This window comes from Zootoca vivipara, chromosome 3 (genome assembly GCF_965207765.1).
Source record: "Zootoca vivipara chromosome 3, rZooViv2.hap1.1, whole genome shotgun sequence".
Taxonomy (NCBI): Eukaryota; Metazoa; Chordata; class Lepidosauria; order Squamata; family Lacertidae; genus Zootoca; species Zootoca vivipara.
In genome coordinates, this window is record NC_142586.1 from 15,284,609 (window position 1) to 15,308,473 (window position 23,865).

Consider the following 23,865-nt stretch of genomic DNA (forward strand, 5'->3'; position numbering starts at 1 on the left):
TCTGGTCACATTTTTGCCTGGCGTTTGAACCCCTCCCACCCGCCCTTTCTTTCTTGCAGGTTAGCACGACATTGCTATTGCCTTCGGGGCCGCCTGTATTCAGGGGTCAGTAGGAATTTTTCCAACTGGCTGATTGGCTTTGCCTTTTGGTTTTCGCCTACTGCGCTAGCAAATTGTCACAACTTGTTAGGTTGGTGGTTAGGCTTTTGGTTGGTTAATCGGTTGGTAGAGCGGGTGGCACACGGATGCCTACCCTCACCTCCGTTTGCTCCATATAGAAGTATTCCGTTAAAGGAATCTCGGGGCTTACACTCTTGTCCTTACCATCCCGCCATTGGCGGGAATGGTGGGCCCAATTTTAAGAGCAAGAGCCTTGAGGAACATTCTTGGTGAAGGTGAGGAGGGAATGACTGGGCGCAGCCACCTCCTCACTCCCAGGTATGTTTACTTGACTTCCATGCGGAAGTCGGAGCAGGAACTGTCCAAGCGGACAGTGGTGAGTCCTGTCCTATGGTGACAGCTGATGTGAGTCCTGCCACGTGGGGCAGATGAGGTGAGTCCTGTCCTAAGGGGACAGCTGATTGAGTCCTGTCCTAGTTGGACAGATGGGGATAGTCCTTCTTTAGGAAGGACGAGGGAATAACCAAAAGCCTAAGCCAACACTCGGATTAAAAAATTGTGTATTTAATAAAGTTGTGGCCCTAAATTATTTGCCAAAAACCAAACCATAATTCTGTTGTCAGTTGTGAGTTATTTAAGGTAATTTTCTGGGAAGCCTCGACACACAAACAAGCTGTTTTGAACTACTCAACTCAACTCAAACTCAAAAGCAGTCACTGCTGTAAGTGGCAGTGTGGCATAGTGTGTCCATACCAGAGTGGACCCCCAAGGTTCGCTTGTGCTGCCAGGAGGACCCAATCCTTTCACCATTACACAGAGAAATAAGAACCTAATCCTTGCACTGCTACACGGCACAATCTAGTTGTTACAGCTGTGTTATGTTGGATCAGGAGTGGCCCCTCTTGGTGAACTGGGACCTCAGCAGCTTCCCAAAAGCACTGACTCATGATGCTTCACTGGTAAGAATCCTACATTTAGTACCCACCTATAGGCAAGAGATGCTCCTGCATCATCGCTGCTGAACAGTCCACTGATGTTGTCTAAGTGTGCCAATCACTTGTTCGGCAGGTAAGAGGTAGGAGGAAGAACTGAATCTAAGTTCCCTTCTCCTTTCACAGCATCAATTCTCTGCTTATTGATGGGAGATCCTTGCCAATATTGTGTGAAAACACCTCTGGACCAGGGCTGTGAGTCTATCTGAGTCTATTGTGATGTACATACAAGTCAGTCTCATTTGTATGACACACACACACCCGACACCTAGTTAAAGCTGAAAATGTTTGAGTGCCCCTTTCCTAGAAAAAAGAGGAGCCTGATCCCCTTCCCCTGAATGTATTACATCTCTATCCACATCCAGTGATTACATTTTAGGTGTCTCTTAACAACAAAGGCCGTTTGAAGCCTAGTTGAAGCCTAGTAATAAGTTTCAATGAATTCCCCCCCCCCCAATCTGCCTTTTGTGGTTAAATGTCAACACCCATCCTCTGAAAAACACTGTCTATGGAAGGCAAAATATTTATTAAATGAAACTCAGCTACATGTCCCCATCCTACCGTACATAGCTGGAGTACCATATAATTAGAAAGACGGATATCAGTATGGCGCAAGAAACACTTCAGTAGGGAAGTTAATTGATTCCAATAAGGACATTTCACAATCACACAGATGCCATGACACCAAGGCACTGGCCCCAGTGCAGATCAGTTGCAGAAGTCTGGTGGCATCCATAGAAGCGGCTGTGCTTGCCTCACTGCACCCCTTGCATTCATCCACTTCACTGGAGTCTAGGTGGGCACCTTGATTATACATTTTGATTACAACCATCTTGATGCATTTGATTCTCCCTTACTGGATTGGCGGCAACTTGGCTTGAAATTAAAAGTAGACCCAAATTCAAAACAACTGTTTAGGACCTGGGTGGCCGTGGTAGTTAAATAAACCCAGTTGTTTGGGGTTCATACCTTGCATTATGTGGTGTGGCTGTCTTCTCCTGTGGTTAGAGCCATTCTTGTTGTTGAGGGTTAGCATGAGAAGTCATTGTGCAACCAGGAGTGTACATGTTTTACCGCCATGGTTAATAATTGGGTCTGTTCTGAGCAGATCACACTAGAGCAGGCAATTCATGAATCGGGTTTAAGATCTCAGAAGTGTAACAATGTAATCCAATATTTTGCTGTTAACGGACAAGCCAGCTTCATTCCAAGCAACAAAACCCACTATTTTTTATCATTCCATCCAAAGATGGAAAGGGGTTGGGAAGAACGCAAGCAAAATATGGCCTTTAGGCTACGGTCCTCAAACCCACTCACTCTGGAATAGTTCCATTGGCCTTATTAGTGATAACTTTATGCAGCAAGAAGCCTTGAGGAGCACACCACATTCATGACTGACAGTTGGACAAACTGGCAGCTTCGGAGATGCTCATTAAGAGCTTTTGTCTCCCAGCTTCTTCTTGTTGGTCTTCTCAATCATGGTCTCCACAATCATGGCGGTTTCTTCGTACGTCTGAATTTTGTCGTCCGAGAATTTCTCGATGGATTCCACCACTTCCACTTTCTCGTAACTCATGGTGCTTGGTGGGCTCAGCTCCTTAAAAGAGAGGCCACCTGCCCTGCCATACCCCTTGCCTATGTATACGCCTGCTTCAGTTCTGTCACTCGGACCCATTGGGGTCATTGGCCCATATTCCTCGATCCCCGGCTGTTTTGCTGGCTCTTCGCGTTTCCCTTCAGGCTTCCCCCACTGTTCAAAGACATCTTCCTTCACTTTGTCCTCTTCTGGTTTATACTCATATTTCAGGTCTTCCGGCATCTTGGGCCCCTCTTGTGTTTCTTGGGCTTCGGGTTTACCTTTGTCGCTCTCAAGAGGTTCTGGTAGCTCTGATATTGGTTCTACAACACCTCCACTGGGCATCGTACCTTCGCTGTCAGAGACAGTGATTCCACCTCCAGAAGGGATGGGTGAAGAGTAGAAGCAGGGGTCATCGTAACTTCCCTCACCGGTGACAAGTACATACCGCCCTTTAGTATAGAAGTCGCTTTTGGGTTCCGGTCTCTGGTAGCATCTGATCCTCTCTCTCACTATGTTGCACAGTTTATCAAAAGTTTTGCTTATCTGTGCTCCATCAGGCACATCCTCTGCAGCCTTCTCTTGCTCCGCGTCTTCAACTTCATCCTGCCTATGTTCGCTTGTGATCATTAATCCCTCGTGCTTGAAATCCAGCTGATCGTGATCAAGGCCTTCCAAAGGCCGGTCATACCTTTTTTCCGATGGAGCACCATTGCCGAGGTCTTTAGCGGTGATCTCCTTCCTCCTTGAGATCTTTTTTGGCAGACTCCTTTGTCTGGTCTTTGCACTGGTGATGTCTTGAGCAACCAACGTAATGTCTGTGGAGAAGGGGAAAGGAGGAGAAATGAACATAGCCATTGTGTGAGATCCAACAGAAGAAGAAGAAGAAGAAGAAGAAGAAGAAGAAGAAGAAGAAGAAGAAGAAGAAGAAAGAAGATAATAATAATGATAATTTATTATTTATACCCCGCCCATATGGCTGGGTTTCCCTAGCCACTCTGGACAGCTCCCAACAGAATATTAAAAACACGATAAAACATCAAACATTAAAAACTTCCCTAAACAGGGCAGCCTTCAGATGTCTTCTAAAAGCCAGATAGTTGTTTATTTCCTTGACATCTGATGGGAGGGTGTTCCACAGGGTGGGTGCCACTACTGAGAAGGCCCTCTGCCTGGTTCCCTGTAACCTCACTTCTCACATTGAGGGAACCGCCAGAAGGCCCTTGGAGCTGGACCTCAGTGTCCGGGCTGAATGATGGGGGTGAAGACGCTCTTTGAGATATATTGGGCCAAGGCCATAATAATGTTCAGTCATCATTTCAAATAGCACAAGCATTCATTGCACTATACATGCAATTGTCATGCTCTGCAGGCAAAGACCAGGCAATTGTCATGCTCTGCAGTTTGTTTTGCTGGCCATAGATGTTTAATGCATGTGCAGTGAGTGGGTAGAGATTTGGGGAACTGTGAGAGGGTAACTACATTAAATAGGTTTGCCCTGACTTTGGAAATTATAGGGACAGAACTATCCAAACTGTATAGAAATTTATTCATGTATGTGACTATAGCGGGAGGAATGTTACTTGCCCCAAAATGGAAAGAAGCAGTCCCAGTAAAAGAAGAATGGACACAAAATATGCAGAAATGACAAAACGTACCAGAAAAATAAGAAATCAAGATAACAAACTTTTTATAAAAGAATGGAAATGGTTTATGGAATATTTACAAATAAACTGTAAACAGATAGGAATGTTGGCAGGATTATTGTACTAGCCTGCAGTTATATAAGAATATATATTTAAAGTAGATGAATAAATGAGTAAATTAAGCTAATTTGGAATATGCAGAATATATATATATATATATATATAAACAAATTTAAAGAACCGCAGAAAGAGGGGGGAGGAAGTTGAGTTTTGAAATGTTAAAATGATTGTAAAATTATTGAAATGTATAAAACTGAAAATCTATAATAATAATAATAATAATAATAATAATAATAATAATAATAATAATATAGGCTTGCCCTGAAAGGCACCTGAATCTAATTCCTTCCCCATTCCTAGCCTTAGGTCATTACCTTTCCATCCAAGAGCTGGGGTCTGTGTGGTTTTGTAGCTTTGTGAAAATAGTGTCACGGGGGTTCCAACAATGGCAGAATTCAACCTGGAACAGAGGGAAACAAGTTATAATAAATGCCTAGCGAAATAACGCCTTGAAAAAGAATGAAGGCTATGCAAAGTCAAACAAAACAGGTACAGCATCTACATAATTATGGATCTTTATTTCTCTACATAATGTATGGGCATCTTCCAAATAAGTTATTTTTATTCTTGTGTGTTGCCTCAAGCCGAGTACATGGAGAATATTATGACATCACATTCCACAATGCTCACTTCCCCGAGCACCTTACTGGCTAGAATTATTAGGAACAGAAGAAGATGCTTTCATCACAGCAATATTTCACGGGATCTCATGGAATACCATTCTGCACACAGAAGTTGACTGCACACCTGAGGGCAGCAGACTCACCTGAGTCTGTGGATGTGTTAATGGTAAAGCACATGGGACGCAGGTGGCATTGTGGTCTAAAGCACTGAGCCTCTTGGGCTTGCCGATCAGAAGGTTGGCGGTTCGAATCCCCGCGACAGGATGAGCTCCCGTTGCTCTGTCCCAGCTCCTGCTAACCTAGCAGTTCTAAAGCACGCCAGTGCAAGTAGATAAATAGGTACCATTGTGGCGGGTAGGTAAACAGATGCGCTCTGGCTTCCATCACGGTGTTCTGTTGCACCAGAAGCGGTTTAGTCATGCTGGCCACATGACTTGGAAAGCTGTTTGTGGACAAACACCAGCTCCCTTGGCCTGAAAGCAAGATGAGTGCCGCAACCCCTTAGTCGCCTTTGACTAGACTTAACCGTCCAGGTGTCCTTTCCCTTTTACCTTTACCTAAAGCACATGCTACATGCAGCTCTGCCTATTGCTCTTTGCATCATCTCTATGAGGCAACCACCTAACTGCCTAATAGCAGGGCCGGTCCTGCTTTGGTGTTAATATTAACCAAGCTACCACCAATTCCATAGGAAATGTCAAATGTGATTTTTGGTTTGTTTGTTTGTTTGTTTGTTTGTTTGAAAGAGGCTTTTTGAAGACACGGCAATATACTGAACCCATGAACAGCTCCCCCAAAATCTCTCACCTGCTTTCTTCATTTTCAATAATACGTTTGTAGCGCTCAAGTTCACTCTCCAGAGACTGCTTATAAATGGAGAGCTGGCGGCAGTCGTTGGTGTATTTTTCCAAGGTCCTCTCAGCATCTTCGATGCCCTTTCTCAGAGTGTCGATCTGCTCATTGTACAACTGAATCTCATCATCATAGCTTTCCTGGGTGTTTTTAATAGCCTGTTCCAGCATTGTTGTCTGTTAAAAAAAGAAATGAAATGAAAGAGAGGGCTTTGAGCATTTCTCACCTGGAAAGCCTTGCACTGGTACCCTCTTAGCTGTTCACTGTTGGCCTGTTTCAGTCATAAATTCACTGACTTTAAGACAGGGGCTGTGCTTTGGCTATTTACACTAGGCGGGTTATGTTTGAGTTTCATTGCAAAACTTTGCCACATGACGTTCTGATGAAAACACGGCTACCAAAACAAACTCTAGAATGCAGTGATTTGACCTGACTGCAAAAACTAAAGTTAATTTTAGAGGCAAGGACAGGTGAGGAAGCAAGTATTTTTCAGAATTGGTTATGTGACAATCAGGTGAAGCAAAAATCCTTCGCCAAAAAGCGTTTTGGTGGAATATAAATTTGCCACCAGGTGGCGATCAATCACTTGAAAAGCAAAGACTTTGTCTGCTGTGAACACATTTTATTCCTTTCTTATTGCTCCAAGAACTCTTTGTTTTTTTAAAGGTTCTATGGGCACCACTCAGCTAGCCTTGAAGAGTACATCATAGATGAATTCACCTTTAATTTTACTTTAAGGTGTACCTCTTTAAAAGCTTGGAATATATTTTCAAACACTAGACTTGGGGAGCTGGATGAGGCTGGGTACTCCCCCCCCAAAAAACCCCACAAACAAAAAGCAAAGCAAAGGACCCTCATAGCTCATAATAATATAAGAACAGTCCTGTCAAATCAGTCCAGTGTCCCATCTAGCCTGGCATTTGGTTTTCATAGTGGTCAGCCAGATGCCAATGAAGAGACCACAAGCGGGAGCACAAATTCCGTAGTTTAATTGTGCACTAAACGAATAAGTACTCTATTTTGTCTGTCTAGAACATTCAGCACAATTGGATGTCCCCGAGTTCTAGTATGATGGGGGGGGGGGACTTTTCTCCATCCCCTTTTTCTACACCACACGTAATTCTGTACACTTTCATAATGTTTCCGCTTACTCACATTTTCTCTAAATTAAAAACCCCCAAATGCCTGTAAGCTTTCCTCGTAGGGGGTAGTTGCTCCATCTCCTTGATCTTTTTGGCAGCCCTTTTCTGAACTCCACCCCCACCCCAGCTCTACAATATCATTTTCAAGTGAGGCAACCAGAAATGTACACATTATCCAAAGTGTGGCCACATCATAGACATTGTTTTTATTTTCAATCTATTTCCCAATAATCCCTGGCATGGCATTTGCCTTTTTCACAGCTACTGCACCCTGAGTAAGTATATTCATTGAACCCTCAAGTCTCACTGCTGGTCAGTCACCACCAATTCAGACCCTGGGACTGTATGTGTGAAATAAGGAGATGTGGGGTGTTTGTTTGTTTGTTTTGCATCACTTTACACTTGCTTACATTGAATTGTCTTTCACATTTTATTACCTGCTCTCCAAGTTTGGAGAGAACAATTTGGAGTTCCTTGCAATACCTCTTTGTTTTGAACGCCACAAACAATTTGGTATTATGAGCAAGTTGAGAAGCAATACTTGGGGGACTCCAATTTTTACATCCCTCCATTGGGAGAACTGGGTTAAATCCAGTTGCCCTGATAGTAGCTTTTCCTTCCTTGCACATGTTTGGGTATGAATGCATGAGCTAAGTAAATGAGTTAAATTTTTCGTATACTCTCTAAACCAGGCGTCCCCCAAACTTCAGCCCTCCAGATGTTTTGGACTACAATTCCCATCAGCCCTGACCACTGGTCCTGTTAGCTAGGGATCATGGGTGTTGTAGGCCAAAACATCTGGAGGGCCGCAATTTGGGGATGCCTGCTCTAAACACTCACACTCACTGGCTACATTTAAATGAAGGAAAGCTCCTGCATATCAACCTAAGCAAGTTGTGTTTCCTTTTTATGGAATACAGATCATTGAACAAACTTAGTTGCATTACATTCTTCCTTAAATTATATTTCCGTTGATATATAATTTTATGGTATTACTCCAAAAAGAAGTGGTGTTGTGAGCCACCAAACCTCAGAAATACACTTTCCCCAAAAGGTTTCTACAATTTTGGCCACTAGTGTAGTGCTTTGAAATGTTGAAAGCATTTCACATTAAAGCTGGGCTAAATACACCCCCCCCCCCCGTTTTGCAGGGTCATTTGTCTGCTGAGAAAGTGGGGAGGAGGATGAAAGGAATAATGTATCACTTGACAGGATAATTTTCCCCTGACCCCATACTAGCTATTGACTTTGGTATATTCTTCCACTGGGGCCTTAACGAAAGATACTGAACTCATTCATTCACACTGCAGACCAGGTACAGTCCTGAAGAAGAGCACTCCAGACAGGGGCTGGAGAAGAGCTAAAATTTTATTGTACCTCCCATCTCTCTCTGATGAGAATGTCACCTGGCTTTGGTTCAAAAAAGCTACCAGGAGAAACCCTGTGAATTTAGCTCTTTAACTCCCGCCTGTGAAGGCAGCTGTGTTAAAATGTCGCACACACCCAAGCAGTCATCTTACAAACTGATGCAGAATTATCCCAGATGGTGTGCAGATTATTGGCTTGGATCAAAACTGGCTTGGAGGTGGGGAGGGGGATGCATGAAAACACAGTATTTCATAAGAAACCACAGGGTAGACATGGTTTGTGGCTAACAGCATGTACACACAGGTTCCCAAAACTTTTTGGGGGGCATACTGGATGCAGAATAAACAGGAGTGTGTAGGTAAAAAGGTAAAGGACCCCTGGGTGGTTAGGTCCAGTCGAAAGCGACTATGGGGTGAGGCGCTCATCTCGCTTTCAGGCCGAGGGAGCCTGCGTTTGTCCACAGACAACTTTCCGGGTCATGTGGCCAGCATGACTAAACCACTTCTGGCACAACAGGACACCGTGACGGAAGCCAGAGCGCATGTAAACACTGTTTACCTTCCTGCCCTATTTATCTACTTGCAATGGGGTGCTTTCGAACTGCTAGATTGGCAGGAGCTGGGACAGAGCAATGGGAGCTCACCCCCTCTCTGGGATTTGAACCGCCGACCTTCTGATGCGCAAGCCCAAGAGGCTCAGTGGTTTAAACTGGAGTGTGTACACAGGCCTAACACAACTGTATTTCTGGGGGAGGTACCTCAGTCTGCAGTTTAATTTTCTGAGCCTGGAGCTGACATAGGATGCTCTTGTATTCTTCTAACTGGCTTTGAAGAATCGGAATCCTCCTCTCAGTTATCAGCTTCTCCTAAGATGAAAGCAGAAAGAGGGAGGGTTGGGGGGGGGGATCGGATTGTGTGCAAGTACCACTGAAAATCTGATTATGCATGGAAAGGGACATGAAAAGAGCACGACTAGGCCATGTGCTTCCAGCAGGAATGCTATCAAAGTCATGCGGTTTTCAGAAATTGCACTTGATTTGAAGGGATATACATCATGGTAAAATGAAGAATAGCAAAAGACCATTAATGTACAAGCAAGAAATATTTACAGGATTTCAAAGGGCAGCTCTTGGAAAGTGAAACAGAACAAGTTTGATTTCACTGAAGGACATATTTAGATGCACGGAACTGCCTTATTTCCAGTTGTTTGTATCAATCCCTTGGGAAACCTAGAAGGGATATTTGACTGATTGACAATATGCCCTTTAAAATGCCTGCCACTCACTCCCCCTGTATGGTGCAGTGATTCGAGTGCTGGACAGACCGACCTGGGAGACAGGGGCCAAACAGCCATGGAACTCACAGGGTGGCCTTGACCAGTCACTGTCTCTCAGCCTAACCCACCTCACAGGGTTTGCTGTGAGGATGAGACAGAAAGAGGGAGAACCACGTGCACCACCTTGAACTCCTTGGAGAAAAGGGAGGATACAAGGAAATAAGCCAAAAATTCCTTCCTTGGGGAAGGATGACACTGTGGCAGGTGGGTCACCCAGCATAAGAGAGGCCCCCAAATTTGAGCAAGGGCGTTCACATTTCTGAGCACCTTTGCTTCAGATAATTGATCCATCCCTGCAAGCAATTGTTTGGCTATGATCTCCATCACTCCATCATGAACAGTGGTGGCGAATGCCCCTTCATACCCATAAGGCAGAGAGGCCAACAATAGGTGAAGCCAGAGAAAAAGCCAAGCAATGCAAGCTTTGGGCCTTTCCAAGTTTGCCACTTACAATTTCTGGGTTGCCGTTTTTTTGAATTTTGTTTTGATTTTTTGATTTTTTGCATGCTGCCACACAATGTTACCATTATGCAGCTTGTATTTCAGAATAGTGTACACGCACACTGTTTTTTCTTCTACCACAAAAAAGTCCAACTTTTGTGAAAGATCCAGATGGATCCCCAGTATGATCAGTGGTGGGGCGTGTGGATTGCATTAACCTGGTTTTTGTATGGAAAAGGTGGGAGCTGGTGGGTGTGGTTTGGGAGACATTGGCTGTGTGTCACTTTCCTTGGACTGGTGGAAGCAGAGGCAGAGCTAACTTCCTGGGGGCGTGGCTAGCCACCCGTGGGGGTGGGGCTAGTGTCCCAAGGGGAGCTGCCCACGGCGAGTGTCCCAGGGGGGGAGGGAGGCAATGTCACCCACCTCACCTCACCCCCTTCCTCCGCCACTGGGTGGAAGCTGTCCTTTTGCAAGCTCAACTCAGAGGGGAGATGAGGGCAGGGAGAGACGATGGCGCTGAGATCAAAGCACAGCAATATACAACATACAATACATATACAATAGTCTAACAAACCAAAAGCTTTTCTATTAGTTATTGTAGGACCAGAGATCCTGAAGGACCAGACAGAACTATTACCACGGATACACGGACTCTCTTAGCCCAGAAATGGAAAGATTGTACAACTCCGGCTAAAGAAGAGTGGCAGACAGAATTGACGAACTATGCCGAGATGGCAACATTTACAAGATGAGAAACCAGGAAGATGAGGTCGTTAATAAAGAAGGGGGAACGTCTATAATTTGTTTGAAAAAGCTATTGTAAACAATAATGCGCGTTGTTAGGGTTGATGGAAAACTTGTAGTAAAAGTTTGAGCTATGGCTTTACAAAGGATTTATAAAAACAGAGTTATGAAAGAGATGCAGAAGGGAAAATCATGACATTAAGATCCACAATTGGGGGTGGGGGAGTCAAAAGGGATTATATATTTATGTATTTAATTCATTATTTTATGTAAAACAGAAAATGCAAAGATAAAATTTATTTTTTAAAAAACAGCAATATACTGCTGTGCAATGGTTGTCCACCAAGAATAACCATGTAATCCTCCAAACATTGTTTCACCAATCCTTGATCACCCCATTTTTCTTTTACCCTTTAACTACTATTTGAAAATCGGATCCTTCGGATCATTTCTTTTAACGTGCCACAAACATTGTCAGTGAAATAAAACACTTACCTCACTGGCTCCAGCTGCGATGGTGGATACGCGAGGAGTCGTTTGCATGATCTGCTGTAAAATACTGACATAGGTCTGTATTTCCATGAGGTTCTGTGGCAGAGCAAAATGATTTACATTCGAAAGAATCAAAGGCAGGATCTCCGTTCGAGGGTCTCCCCTCTCAACTCTTTCCCTCCCCTCCTTTAGGAAGCCATGAGAGAAAGTTTAGACTACTGTATCATCAGACATTGCTATTGGCTAGGTTCGCTCACCTTTCCCAGTGGGCGGCATTGGGGACAGGCATCCAGGATCACCTGGCCGTGTCGTCCCAGCTGCGTCACCAGCGCTGGGCGGGGCCACACCCTGTTTGGCCCCGCTGACCAATCAGCACCGGGAGGGGGCGCGGCTGTGGGAGTTTAATTGCGGCGCAGCTAGGCAGGACCTCCTCTCTTACCCTTTTGCCGGATCTCCTGGCCCGCCCACCCTCTTTTCATGCTGTGCTCCAATATGACCTTGCTATGGACGGCTGCTGGCCACCATATTGTTGGGGCTGGGCAGGAATTTTTTTTCCACTTGGCAAATTGGCACCAGCCGTTTGGTTTTCGCCTACCTGGTAGCAATCGTCAAAACTTTGTAAGGTTCGGCATTGAGTAAGCCTTTGTTTGGATGGAGGGGAGGTTGTAGCCTTCACCTGCCCCTCCTCAGTAAGAGTATCTGGTACAAGGGATACGGGAGTGTGGATTCTGTCTGATGCCTGTATATAGGCTAGGACCATGCCACAACCCGGTCGTCTGACCAGCCCATGAGCCGCCCCTGAACCGAGCTGCCTGCTCTCGTACTACGCTAAACCGCCGCAGTGTGGCAACGGAAATAACTTCTGCAGCGCCGGAAATCGTGCGTGGAGTATGTGTGTGTGGCCTCGCGCACACGCGATCCCCACCCCATGCAGGGATCTCTGCAGGACGGATCTGGCCCAGGCAAGATAAACCTTGCTGACCCCTAAGCCAAACCAGTCACATCGGTAACCAATAAAGTTGTGGCCTATTTGAACCCATAAGCCAAAATAATTGTGTCCATGTAATTATTGTCCATAAGGGAAATGTGGGTCACAGGGCCTTGGCACGCAATGGTGGGACAACCCGACCATTAGGCAGAGTGAGGCAGCCGCCTCAAGCAGTATATGGGGAAGAAGTGGCAGTCCTTCCACCTCTGCTACTGAGAATGCCGGTGTTACCTTTCCGCTGGGAGACAGAGCTGTGTGCGCCTGCCTTATATCCTCTAAACTACCCTGCTGCCTGCAGGTCCTGTCACCCAGTGAGGCAAGTTTCAACTGCCAATCTGGTTGACCTCTGCATCTTCTCCTTTGCTTCAGGTAGCCAAATGTCCTGGCCTGACCAGCCACAACCGTGTATCTACTATGGTTTTTAATCTGCTATGAAGGTGCCCTAAATAGAGGGGGAAGAAAATGGGAGATAGAACTTTGTTCATTGGCTGAAGGTCCCTTGTCAGCCATAGTCAAGAGCAGGCATCTCCAAACTGCAGCCCTCCAGGTGTTTTGGCCTACAACTCCCATGATCCCTAGCTAACAGGACCAGTGGTCAGCATAGCTGCCAAGTCTCCCGTATTCCCCGGGAAACCCCCAATTTCCCAGCTGTCCCCAGCTGAAAAAAGGGATTTCCCGGTTTATTCTGGCGCGACGGCCATTTTGGAACTGGGCGGAGCATGCTCAGAAGCGACTTTTGATGCTGCTTTGCCCAGTTCCAAAATGGCTGCAGCGTGACTTCTGGTGTGGTGGCCATTTTGGAACAGGGCAGAGCAGCATCAAAAGTAGCTTCTGAGCATGCTCCGCCCAGTTCCAAAATGGCGGCAGCTCTATTTCCGGTCTGCTACTTCCGATCCAGTCCCTTATTTCTCAGGCCGGAACTTAGCAGCTATGGTGGTCAGGGATGATGGGAATTGTAATCCAAAACATCTGGAGGGCCGAAGTTTGGGGGTGCCTGGTCAAGAGCCTACTCTCTGTTGTCTACACTTCTTGGCAAGCAAAGAAAACTCAGAAGAAATCAAAGCTCCACTGTTAGCTCACAGAAATTACCTTTTTGTATCTGTCCTTTGCAGCATTAACATCATCCTGCAAGAACTGTGATTCAATCTGTAGTTCCAGATTACACAGCAAAGCTTCATCAGCTTCCTGTAATAAAAACATTTTTTTTAAAAAAAAATACTGACACGTTCTGTATTTTGTATTTTTGTATTTCCAGTGTTCCCTGATTTAATGTTTTGACTGATTGTTGTGAACCGCTTTGGGCACAGCTTGCTGTGGAAAAGTTGCATGTAAGTAAAATCAATCCATCAATGACTGTTCCAGTTTTACACATGCACAGCCAATCACATGCAGCAAGCATTGGCCCAAGATGTGCTATCTGCCTCAAATGCTCAGCTGCCAGTGTTCAGACAGAACCACCATATTTAGGGGTTGCAAAACAGGGACATTCCTGGCAAGGACATGTGATGGGGAGCCATTCAAAGAGAACTGCATTTGTGACATGGCCCAACAAGCTAATCCAAAGTGTCTGCTGTGCTGTTCAAAAATGTGTAGATGCTTGCTCTTTCCATTATATCATGGAATGCAGAACTGGCCAGGTCTGCTGATGTGCCAGGAATGATAAAGATAAAAACTTAGCATGGGCTTTTGCTCAGGGCCTTGTTATCTGCACTGTGAGCAAATGAGATTAGTACAGACCACAACCAGAACATTCTAAGCCAGCGACCAGCCATTGGCTCAACATTTCTGCGTTCTTTACCATCCCTTTTTTGAGAGATGAATCAGCAGCAAAGCAGTGAACTCATGAGCCCACTGGCACTATATGGACATCTACATGAAGCCACTGGGAGAGATAATCAGGGTTGGGTGTTCATCAGTATGCGGATGATACACAGCTCTACCTTTCTTTTAAATCAGAACCAGTGAAAGTGGTGAATGTCCTGTCTGGAGGATGGATGGTGGCTAACAGATTAAGGTTGAATCCTGACAAGACAGAATACTGTTTTTGGGGACAGGAAGCAGTTGGTGTGGAGGACTCCCTGGTCCTGAATAGGGTAACTGTGCCCCTGAAGGACCAGGTGTGCAGCCTGGGAGTCATTTTGGACTCACAGCTGTCCATGGAGGCGCAGGTCAATTCTGTGTCCAGGGCAGCTGTCTACCAGCTCCATCTGGTATGCAGGCTGAGACCCTACCTGCCCGCAGACTGTCTCACCAGAGTGGTGCATGCTCTAGTTATCTCTCGCTTGGACTACTGCAATGCGCTCTACGTGGGGCTACCTTTGAAGGTGATCCAGAAACTACAACTAATCCAGAATGCGGCAGCTAGACTGGTGACTGGGAGTGGCCGTCGAGACTATATAACACCGGTCCTGAAAAACCTACATTGGTTCCCAGTACATTTCCGAGCACAATTCAAAGTGTTGATGCTAACCTTTAAACCCTAAATGGCCTCGGCCCAGTATACCTGAAGGAGCATTTCCACTCCCATCATTCAGCTCTGAGGTCCAGCTCTGAGGACCTTTTGGTGGTTCCCTCCCTGTGATAAGTGAGGTTACAGGAAACCAGGCACAGGGCCTTCTCGGTGGTGGCACCCGCCCTGTGGAACGCCCTCCCATCAAATGTCAAGGAAATAAACAACTATCTGACTTCTAGAAGACGTCCGAAGACAACTCTATTTAGGGAAGTTTTTAATGTTTGATGTTTCATTATGTTTTTAATATTCTGTTGGGTGCTGCACAGAGTGGCTAGGGAAACCCAGCCAGATGGGCGGGGTATTAAAAATTATTAGTACAATTTATACCTAAATGATTAAGTATAATGTGATGTTTCGACGCAACACATAATATGAGTGGTGTTTTATTGTTTATTGTTTATGTTTACTTGTTTAGTACACCGTTTGCTTAATTGTTCCATATAATTTGTTCAAAACCATTGGTTTTTCATGTAAATTATCAACATGTTTTATCTTAAATAAATGTTGCAGAAAATAATAGTATGCAACCATTATTGCTCTACATAAAACCTAAAATTTATGTTTATTAGTTCACAATTCAACATACTGAGAATTAAATGAGTCAAATTCCTATGTTTTTATCACTCGTAGTGAGGCAAAATTTCAATCTGTAGGAGCAGGGTCTAAATATTAACTGATTTGTCCCAGATTTGAAATTTGATTATGTGTATACCAGACGCCTGATATAAGATCAAGGGAGGAAACATTTTCCAAAAAAAGTTTGTTATGACCCACCCTACTGAGGAATCCACATATTAGTGAAAATAACACACTGTTTTAGGGGAAACTGTGTTGTTTTAGGGCACATTGCTTTGTAAAAATGTATATATTAGGCAGCATTCCCCCCCCTCTTAAGAAAAACAAAAGGTTAAGAAGAGCTGAAGATTTGCAAGCAAAAACATAAACAGCTTATTTCAGTTAGAGAGAGAGATTTATATCCTGTCCTTCTCTAGTGCCTATTCTGCACCTGTTTTGTATGATGCACAGGTAGAAAAAAAAACCCTGGAAGGCTTGCTTCCATCCTCTTTGTGTGCACAAATGTAGCCATGTGTTTGTGATCTTCCTCTCAAAAAGGTGACAGTATATGCTCATTGCTTTGCCCTTTCTAAGAGCTGGTACCACAGATTTTTAATTTGAACCGCGCAACTCCTTTTTGTGTTTGCAGATGCACCAGAAGCAAATGCATCTGGGCATTTTTGATATTTATTCAGGCTGATCCACAAATGTTCTCTAGCAGCAAATTTCATCTAATGGCTTGTTTGTGAACTGCCATCGTGGGAATTGCATTAAGCATTTGATATTTACTATTTGTGACAGGCCAGCCTATGTCAGAGGAAAGTGTTTACTTCCTCGATTGAATTACATTGGCAAGCAAATGAGCCCATGGTCGCCACAGCCACATGTCCAATACACAATTTTGTTGTTATGTTTCTTTTACCCTCTGCACCTGCGCAGCGCAACAACCCCGTTGCACCTCTGCTTCTGACAGCGGCACTGCTCATAGCAGATATTTGGATGAGGGGGGTTCAGAGGAGAGCTGATGATTCAAGAGATTTTTATGTGCACATAAATGCCAAAGGGGAGGAGGGATTGAACTGTGGAAAACTTTCTTTGAGATGAGAACAGTTTGCCAAGAGAAGAAGGTGGTTGCCAGTCATGCTGTGGGTCACCTGTTTTAAAGAGGAACTTGTATTATAAAAGCTAAAAATATATAAATATATAGAGTGAACCCTCTAGTTACGTACAGCTCTGGATATATAAAAAAATCCTTCCAGTAGCACCTTAGAGACCAACTAAGTTTGTCATAGGTATGAGCTTTCGTGTGCATGCACACTTCTTCAGATAAACTGAAACAGAAGTCACCAGACCCTTATGTATAGTCAGAGGGTGGGGAGGGGTATTACTCAGAAGGGTGGTGTGTTTGTTTGCTTCTCTGTGTGCATGCACATGCCCTCATAATACCTGCACAGTTCTTACTTGTTTGTTTTTGCGGGATCCACAAGTTCTTCTTCGATTGGCCTTACTTTAGTATCTGGGCAATGGGATGGAGGAAGACTCATAAACTGCCCCAACAAGTTGGAAACACTATGAGTTTGTGGTTTCTGATGCTCCCTCTGAAGGAGCAGGTATACGGCTTGGGGGCAATGCTTTTAAACTTGACATTATCACTAGAGACCCAAGATGCCTCAGTGGCTTCTGCCAGCTTTACTTGGTTTATCAGCTGCATCCTTTCCTGAGTAGAAATAGCCCACCTGGCTACAGTAATCCAGGTTGCATTCCTATATTGTGTTATATGTGGGGCTGAAAAGCATCTGGAAACTCCAACCAGTGCAGAATTTGGCTGCCAAAGATCTGGCTTCTTTAGTTAGATGGAGCCATGTCAAATAATAATAATAATAATAATAATAATAATAATAATAATAATAATAATAATATATTTATACCCCGCCCTGTTGGGCGGCTCCCAACAGAATATTAAAAACATGATAAAACATTAAACCTTAAAAAACTTTCCTAAACAGGGTTGCCTTCATATGTCTTCTAAAAGTCGGATAGTTGTTTATTTCCTTGACATCTGCTGGGAGGGCGTTCCACAGGGTGGGTGCCACTACCGAGAAGGCCCTCTGCCTGGTTCCTCATAACCTCACTTCTCGCAGTGAGGGAACCGCCAGAAGGCCCTAGGATCTCAGTGTCCGGGATGAACGATGGGCTGAAACATGTGTTCCAGATGAACTACATTAGCTTTCTGTTCATGACCCAGCCCAATTCAAGGTGTGGGGCTTACCTTTAAAGCTTAAAATGTCTTAAGGCCCCGATAACTGAAGGATCGCCTCCTTCTGAACCAGCTTATGGTGTACTATGACCTTCATCCTAGAGTAGTAGCAGGAAGCGCTTTGTTGCATTTCCATCGGTTTTCTAATTTGAAGCTGAAAGTTGGAGATAGTCTCCAAAAGCATCTCACGCAGATGAAATATTTGTGTGACCAGTTAATGGAGAGAAACTTTGCTTCATATTCAGAACAGAAGTACAAAATGTATGTACAAAAGCGAGGAGGGTCTTTGTGGTGGCTCCAGATATGGAATAGCCTCTGGAGAGAAGTGCACCTAGGGTCAAATTTGTATTCTTTTCAGCACCAGCACAAACCTAGACAGCATCTTAAAAAGCAGAGATATCACCCTGCCGACAAAGGTCCATATAGTTAAAGCTATGGTTTTCCCTGTAGTGATGTATGGAAGAGAGAGCTGGACCGTAAAGAAGGCTGATTGCCGAAGAATTGATGCTTTTGAATTATGGTGCTGGAGGAGACTCTTGAGAGTCCCATGGACTGCAAGAAGATCAAACCTATCCATTCTGAAGGAAATCAGCCCTGAGTGCTCCCTGGAAGGACAGATCGTGAAGCTGAGGCTCCAATACTTTGGCCACCTCATGAGGAGAGAAGACTCTCTGGAAAAGACCCTGATGTTGAGAAAGATTGAGGGCACAAGGAGAAGGGGATGACAGAGGATGAGATGGTTGGACAGTGTTCTCAAAGCCACCAACATGAGTCTGACCAAACTGCGGGAGGCAGTGGAAGACAGGAGTGCCTGGCGTGCTCTGGTCCATGGGGTCATGAAGAGTTGGACACGACTAAACGACTAAACAACAACAGCACCAGGTTAGAAGTTTTTGATTTGATGAAGCATTTTAAAAGATTATATTTTCAGATTACGTTCCGTTACGTTATTTTTGTTGTACTGTATTGTTGGTTTGTAGTTTGTTTCTGTTTAAAAATTATTATTATTATTATTATTATTATTATTATTATTATTATTATTATTATTATTATTGCCCTAGAATCCTTTTTTGGAAAAAGGACAGTTTATGCATTTTTCAGAAAAATAAACTAACTATTGTTAGAAAAATGCAGTTTGTTACACCTTAAATAAGCATGTCAACTTCAAAATGGTGATACATGTGCCATGTGGCAGCTACTGAGCAGTGCCCATGCCATGGTTGCTAACACAAAACACCAGATGAAAGAAACATTGGCCGAGGGGAAGCAGATAGCCTTTGATATTGTGAACTTACCTTATTAAGTCGTTCAAGAGTAGTTTTCAACATCTGCTGATACTCACATTCATTTCTATATCTATGGAAAAAGAGAAGCAAAAAGGGAAATGTAAATAATAAAGATAATAAAAGAACTGTTATAAGGTCTCTTCCTTACCGAGGATAGAGAAATGGGGGTGGGGGTTAGAAAACACTGGCTTTTGCCAGGCTGGAATGCAACACCCTGTGCAGTTCAGGGAGACAGATCTGTTGCACTGCTGAAAAAGTTCCACCAGTCTTGCCATAAAGGCATTGCTAAGAGTTGTGCAAGGTATTTGTTCCTTGAAAATAATTATACACTGTTGTACAGCACACACTCTTTATACGACAATTCTTGGGGTTCTGCTACCCACCGATCAATGCCAAGTGCAGAGTGGGGCTTCTAAACCTGCAAAACCAGGTCCCTAACAATTCATGTAGCGGATTTATTATTCATTTGTTTGTTCATTACATTTCCAACCCACCTTTGCTCCAAGAAGCTCAAGGTGGCGAACGTGGTCCCCCTTATCTCCATTTCTGTCCTCGTAATCTAAGCCACAGATTCATGTGACTCTATTGGTTCAGAATATAGCCAGGCAGCATCTGGTGATTACGTGTGTGTGTGTGTGTGTGTGTGTGTGTGTGTGTGTGTGTGTATTTACTTCTCTTCAAAAACCACAGGCATCCTTATCTATCACTGCAATACAGAAGGTAGCACTTGAATCAATGGATGCAAATAGAAAGCAAGGAAATGGATTCAAATGGAAAGCGAGCAAATTCCATTAAGAATAACCCTCATTAAAGTTTTTAAAGCAAAGGTTGGATGGCCATCTGCCAGGGGTTTTCTAGCTGTGACGGCTGCATTGCAGGAGGTTCCAACCACATTATTCTCTAAAGGTTAAGGTAAGGGACCCCTGGACAGTTAAGGTAAAGGTTAAGGACCCCTGAATGGTTAAGTCCAGTCAAAGGCGACTATGGGGTGTGGTGCTCATCTCGCTTTCAGGCCGAGGGAGCCAGCATTTGTCCACAGACAGCTTTCCGGGTCATGCTGCCAGTGTGACTAAACCGCTTCTGGCACAGTGGAATACCTTGACGTAAACCAGAGCATATGGAAATGCTGTTTACTTTTCAACCACAACGGTATCTATTTATTTACTTGCACTGGCGTGCTTTTGAATTGCTAGGTTGGCAGGAGCTGGGACAGAGCAATGGGAGCTCACCCTGTCGCGGGGATTCGAACCGCCAACCTTCTGATCGACAAGCCCAAGAGGCACAGTGGTTTAGACCACAACGCCACCTGCATCTGTTTCCATAGCCAACTTACTTGTTACGGAACTCATCCAGCATGCGGTGAGCATCTTTCTCCTCCCGCTCCAACTTAGCTCTGTCGGCGGCCAGTTCGCGAACCCGCTGGCGGTTGAGGTCGACCTGAGTTGCGAAAGCCTCTTCCAGCCCGGCCAGCTCATCCATGCGCTGAAAGGTCTCAAGCTGCTTGCGGAAGATGGCGTTGCGCTGCTCGAGGACCCGGGCCCGGTTGATGTAGTTGGCAAAGCGCTCGTTGAGCTCTTGCAGGTTCTCCAGGCCCTGAGCTTGGGCAAAGCTACCAAACTCGGGCGACTGGGGCAGCTCCTCGAAAGCATCCGACCTCTCATATTTCTCCTTGCGAACTTCACGCAGGTAGCTGCTTCTGTACATAGCGGCCTGGGGGGATGCGTGCGGGCCCAGAGATCCCCTTTGCCACTCCCTTTCTCTCTCCAGTTTGATGGCACGATGTTTCTTGAACTGGGAATGGAAAGGAAGGGTTCAGCTCTCCCGCCACAACCTCCGAGGACTGACCTGCCTCTCTGTAGTTTAGGATTCTAAAACCCTAGCTAGATGCAGTAGACTAAATAAAATCCAACGGCCCCACCTTCTCGACCTCGGTGTTTTCATCCTGTCAGCATTTTGGGGCTTTCTTTCTCTCCGTCTGTTTCAATTGTGGTGAGACCCAATTCAAGGCAAAGGGAGGGAGATGTCCTGTTTTTGCTGGAGAGGCAGAAAACAAAAGCCGTGCGGCTTTACAGGATGCATCCAAAGCATTACACTGCTTTTTTTCCTGTTTTCTTTTTTTGTCCATCTCAGTCAGGGATTTTTGCATGAGGATGTCAAATTTCATTGATGCCTAGTGGGATGTTGGCTTTGTTTTTGGTTTTTTGTTAAAGGCGCAGGGATGGGGATTGTTTTCATCCTAAGGAAAAGGTAAAGGACCCCTGGAAAGTGAAGTCCAGACAAAGGTGACTAAGGGGTTGCGGCGCTTATCTTGTTTTCAGGCTGAGGGAGCCGGCGTTTGTCCACAGACATCTTTCCGGGTCATGTGGCCAGCATGACTAAACCGCTTCTGGCGCAATGGGACACCATGACACAAACCAGAGCACACAGAAACGCTGTTTACCTTCCCGCTGCAGTGGTACCTATTTATCTACTTGCACAGGCATGCTTTCAAACCGCTAGGTTGGCAGGAGCTGGGACAGAGCAATGGGAGCTCATCCCATCACACAGATTTGAACTGCCAACCTTCTGATTGACAAGCCCAAGAGGCTCAGTGGTTTAGACCACAGCGCCACCCATGTCCCTGTTTCATCCTAAGGACTGCCTTATAACATGGCAACACCCACACCAGACATTTAAAGCAGTAGGACACCACTTCAAACAGTCATGGCTTCCTCCAAAGAATCCTAGGAACTGTCATTTGTTAAGGGTGCTGAGAGTCATCGGGAGGCCCCTATTCTCCTCCCCACCCCCATTGGCAGGAGAGACAAAAATAAAATAAAATACAGGGGGTTTGGCGAAAAATTCCTCTGTCCTCCTTTGTCCAGCAGGAGCCATCTTTGGATCTAGTCCTTCCCATGTGTAGAAGACCTACTATCCACTGAAGGTCCGGTCTGGATCCAATTCAGTATATTTACCAGGGAATAGGAAGGTAACAAGAGAGGGAGAGATGAATTGGTGTCAATGAAGGGTGTGTGGGTGCAATGATGGCATATTCCATCTTTTCCCATCAAGCTTCAATAGCAATATGTACTTGTGTTGTACAATTTCCATCTCAGATGTCCTTTGGACAAGTCCACAAGGTGGGGCAGACTGCACTGACTAAAAGAGTTGATTGGTCCAACTGAGATATATATCTAGTATCTAAATGAAAATCATGCCTGTTGAAGACCACCAGAGGGCTGTAAGGCTACAGCAATAATCCTATGCTAACATTGTAGTTGAAAGCGAGGGAAAGGCAAGGTAAGAGGAAACCCTGGAGAGTTAAGTTTTCACAAACTCAGGGCCGTGTCTAGGCCTGGGATGGGTGGCGCAATGCGCCAGGGCGCCTGGCCACCAGGGGCGTTGCTGCACCCGCCAGACAGCTGATGTCTGCAAGCACAGCAGCAGCGTCAGGAGGAGGAAGGGGAAGAGGGAGACGCGGCTGGGCTCGGGCAGCACCCAGCGCCTTCAGCACATGGTGCCGGGCGGGCTCTGCCTCCGCCCAGCCCGGCTGAGAGGCGGGGCTCGGCCGGACGGCGAGAAAGGAGAGGAGGAGAAAGAGAAAGGGAAAGAGATGGGACTCCTTGTACAGGCTTCTCCCTTGCAAGACAGGTAGGAGCTTCTTCTCCCACGCCCCGGGCATGCTGCGGGGGCCATGGCCTCCAGGAGCTGCTCGGCCAGGCCTGTGGCAGCACCCCGTGGTCACGCCAGGAGGTGGCAGGAGAAGCTTGCTTGGCAGCTGGCGGCGGCGCGTCTCCTCGACTCCCTTTTCCCCGCCCGCCCCAACTGAGGAGGCCGGCTGTGTGGCTTCAGGGGAAGTGGGAAGGGAGAGCGGCCAGGCATCCCTGAATGGGCCTCAGGGGGAGGTCAAGTGGGAAAGGGATCCCGAGGGTCATCCAGTCCAGCCCACTTGCAGTGCAAGGAAGATCCTGCCATTGAGAAGTGCTCGTATATATGTGCCTTCTTTTCTGGTGTTCCGCCCCCCCTTCTCTCCCAACAGCCTCGCTCTGCCGGAAAGGGAGGGGGCGCCAGAGGGACCTTTGCACCACGGCGCTGGATGAGCTTAAGACGCCCCTGCACAAACTTTACACTGGCGGAAGATCTGGTGATTGTCAGGTGGACATTCCTGCCCATCCATCAAACTTGTGGCATGGGGGAAAATAAAGAAACAGCCCCCTCCCCAAAACCAGAGTCTTTTCTGTTGGGGATAACACAGGCTGAAATTCCCAGGTGTGAGAAAAGGTTATTTATTTAATATATGTGGGGGTGTTTTTTTTAAGTAAAATAGAAACATCGTCATACACCCCCACCCCCCCACACCCTCCCCCATCTACCTCTTTTCCTCTTTCTTCCCAATGTCTCAACAAATGAAACTGATTTGTAAAAATGTTACGAGAGACATTGCATATATCTTTGTAAATCAAGAAAATCTTTAATTATAAAAAGAAAAGAAAAAAGAAAAGGTTATTTATGTATGCAACAACTGCGGCCCATTGTTTTGTTAGCTCCAAAATGTAAAATGAGTGAGGTCCCAACTAAAGAAGATTGGCAACTTAAGTTGACGGAATATGCATAACTTACAGACTTAACATATAGAACCAGAAGAACATACGTTTAAAGAAGACTGGAAAACATTTGTTGAATACAGTGGAACCTCGGTTTATGAACACCTCGGTTTACAAATTTTCGGTTTACGAACGCCGTGGACTCATCTGGAACGGATTAATCCACTTTCCATTACTTTCAATGGGAAAGTTCGCTTCAGTTTATGAACGCTTCAGTTTAAGTACTCCGCGGA

General features: G+C 45.3%; 1 protein-coding gene across 3 annotated transcripts; it reads right to left on the reverse strand.

The window, feature by feature from the left end:
* Nucleotides 1-1,600: 1,600 nt before the first annotated feature.
* BFSP1 (beaded filament structural protein 1) lies at nt 1,601-20,753 on the reverse strand. 3 transcript variants are annotated; one of them, XM_088667437.1, is made up of 9 exons: nt 20,383-20,753; nt 19,059-19,119; nt 13,529-13,624; nt 11,455-11,547; nt 9,197-9,304; nt 5,885-6,105; nt 4,769-4,854; nt 2,838-3,506; nt 1,601-2,768 (listed from the first exon to the last, which is right to left on the reverse strand). In XM_088667437.1, exons 1-9 carry the CDS (start codon nt 20,751-20,753, stop codon nt 2,545-2,547), a joined length of 1,929 nt encoding a protein of 642 aa, XP_088523563.1. In that variant the 3' UTR covers nt 1,601-2,544. The 3 variants fall into 3 exon arrangements, with proteins under 3 accessions (XP_088523563.1, XP_034966622.3, XP_088523564.1); XM_035110731.3 differs by having other exon boundaries at nt 1,601-3,506; XM_088667438.1 differs by lacking the exon at nt 9,197-9,304 and having other exon boundaries at nt 1,601-3,506.
* Between the last annotated feature and the right edge of the window lie 3,112 nt (nt 20,754-23,865).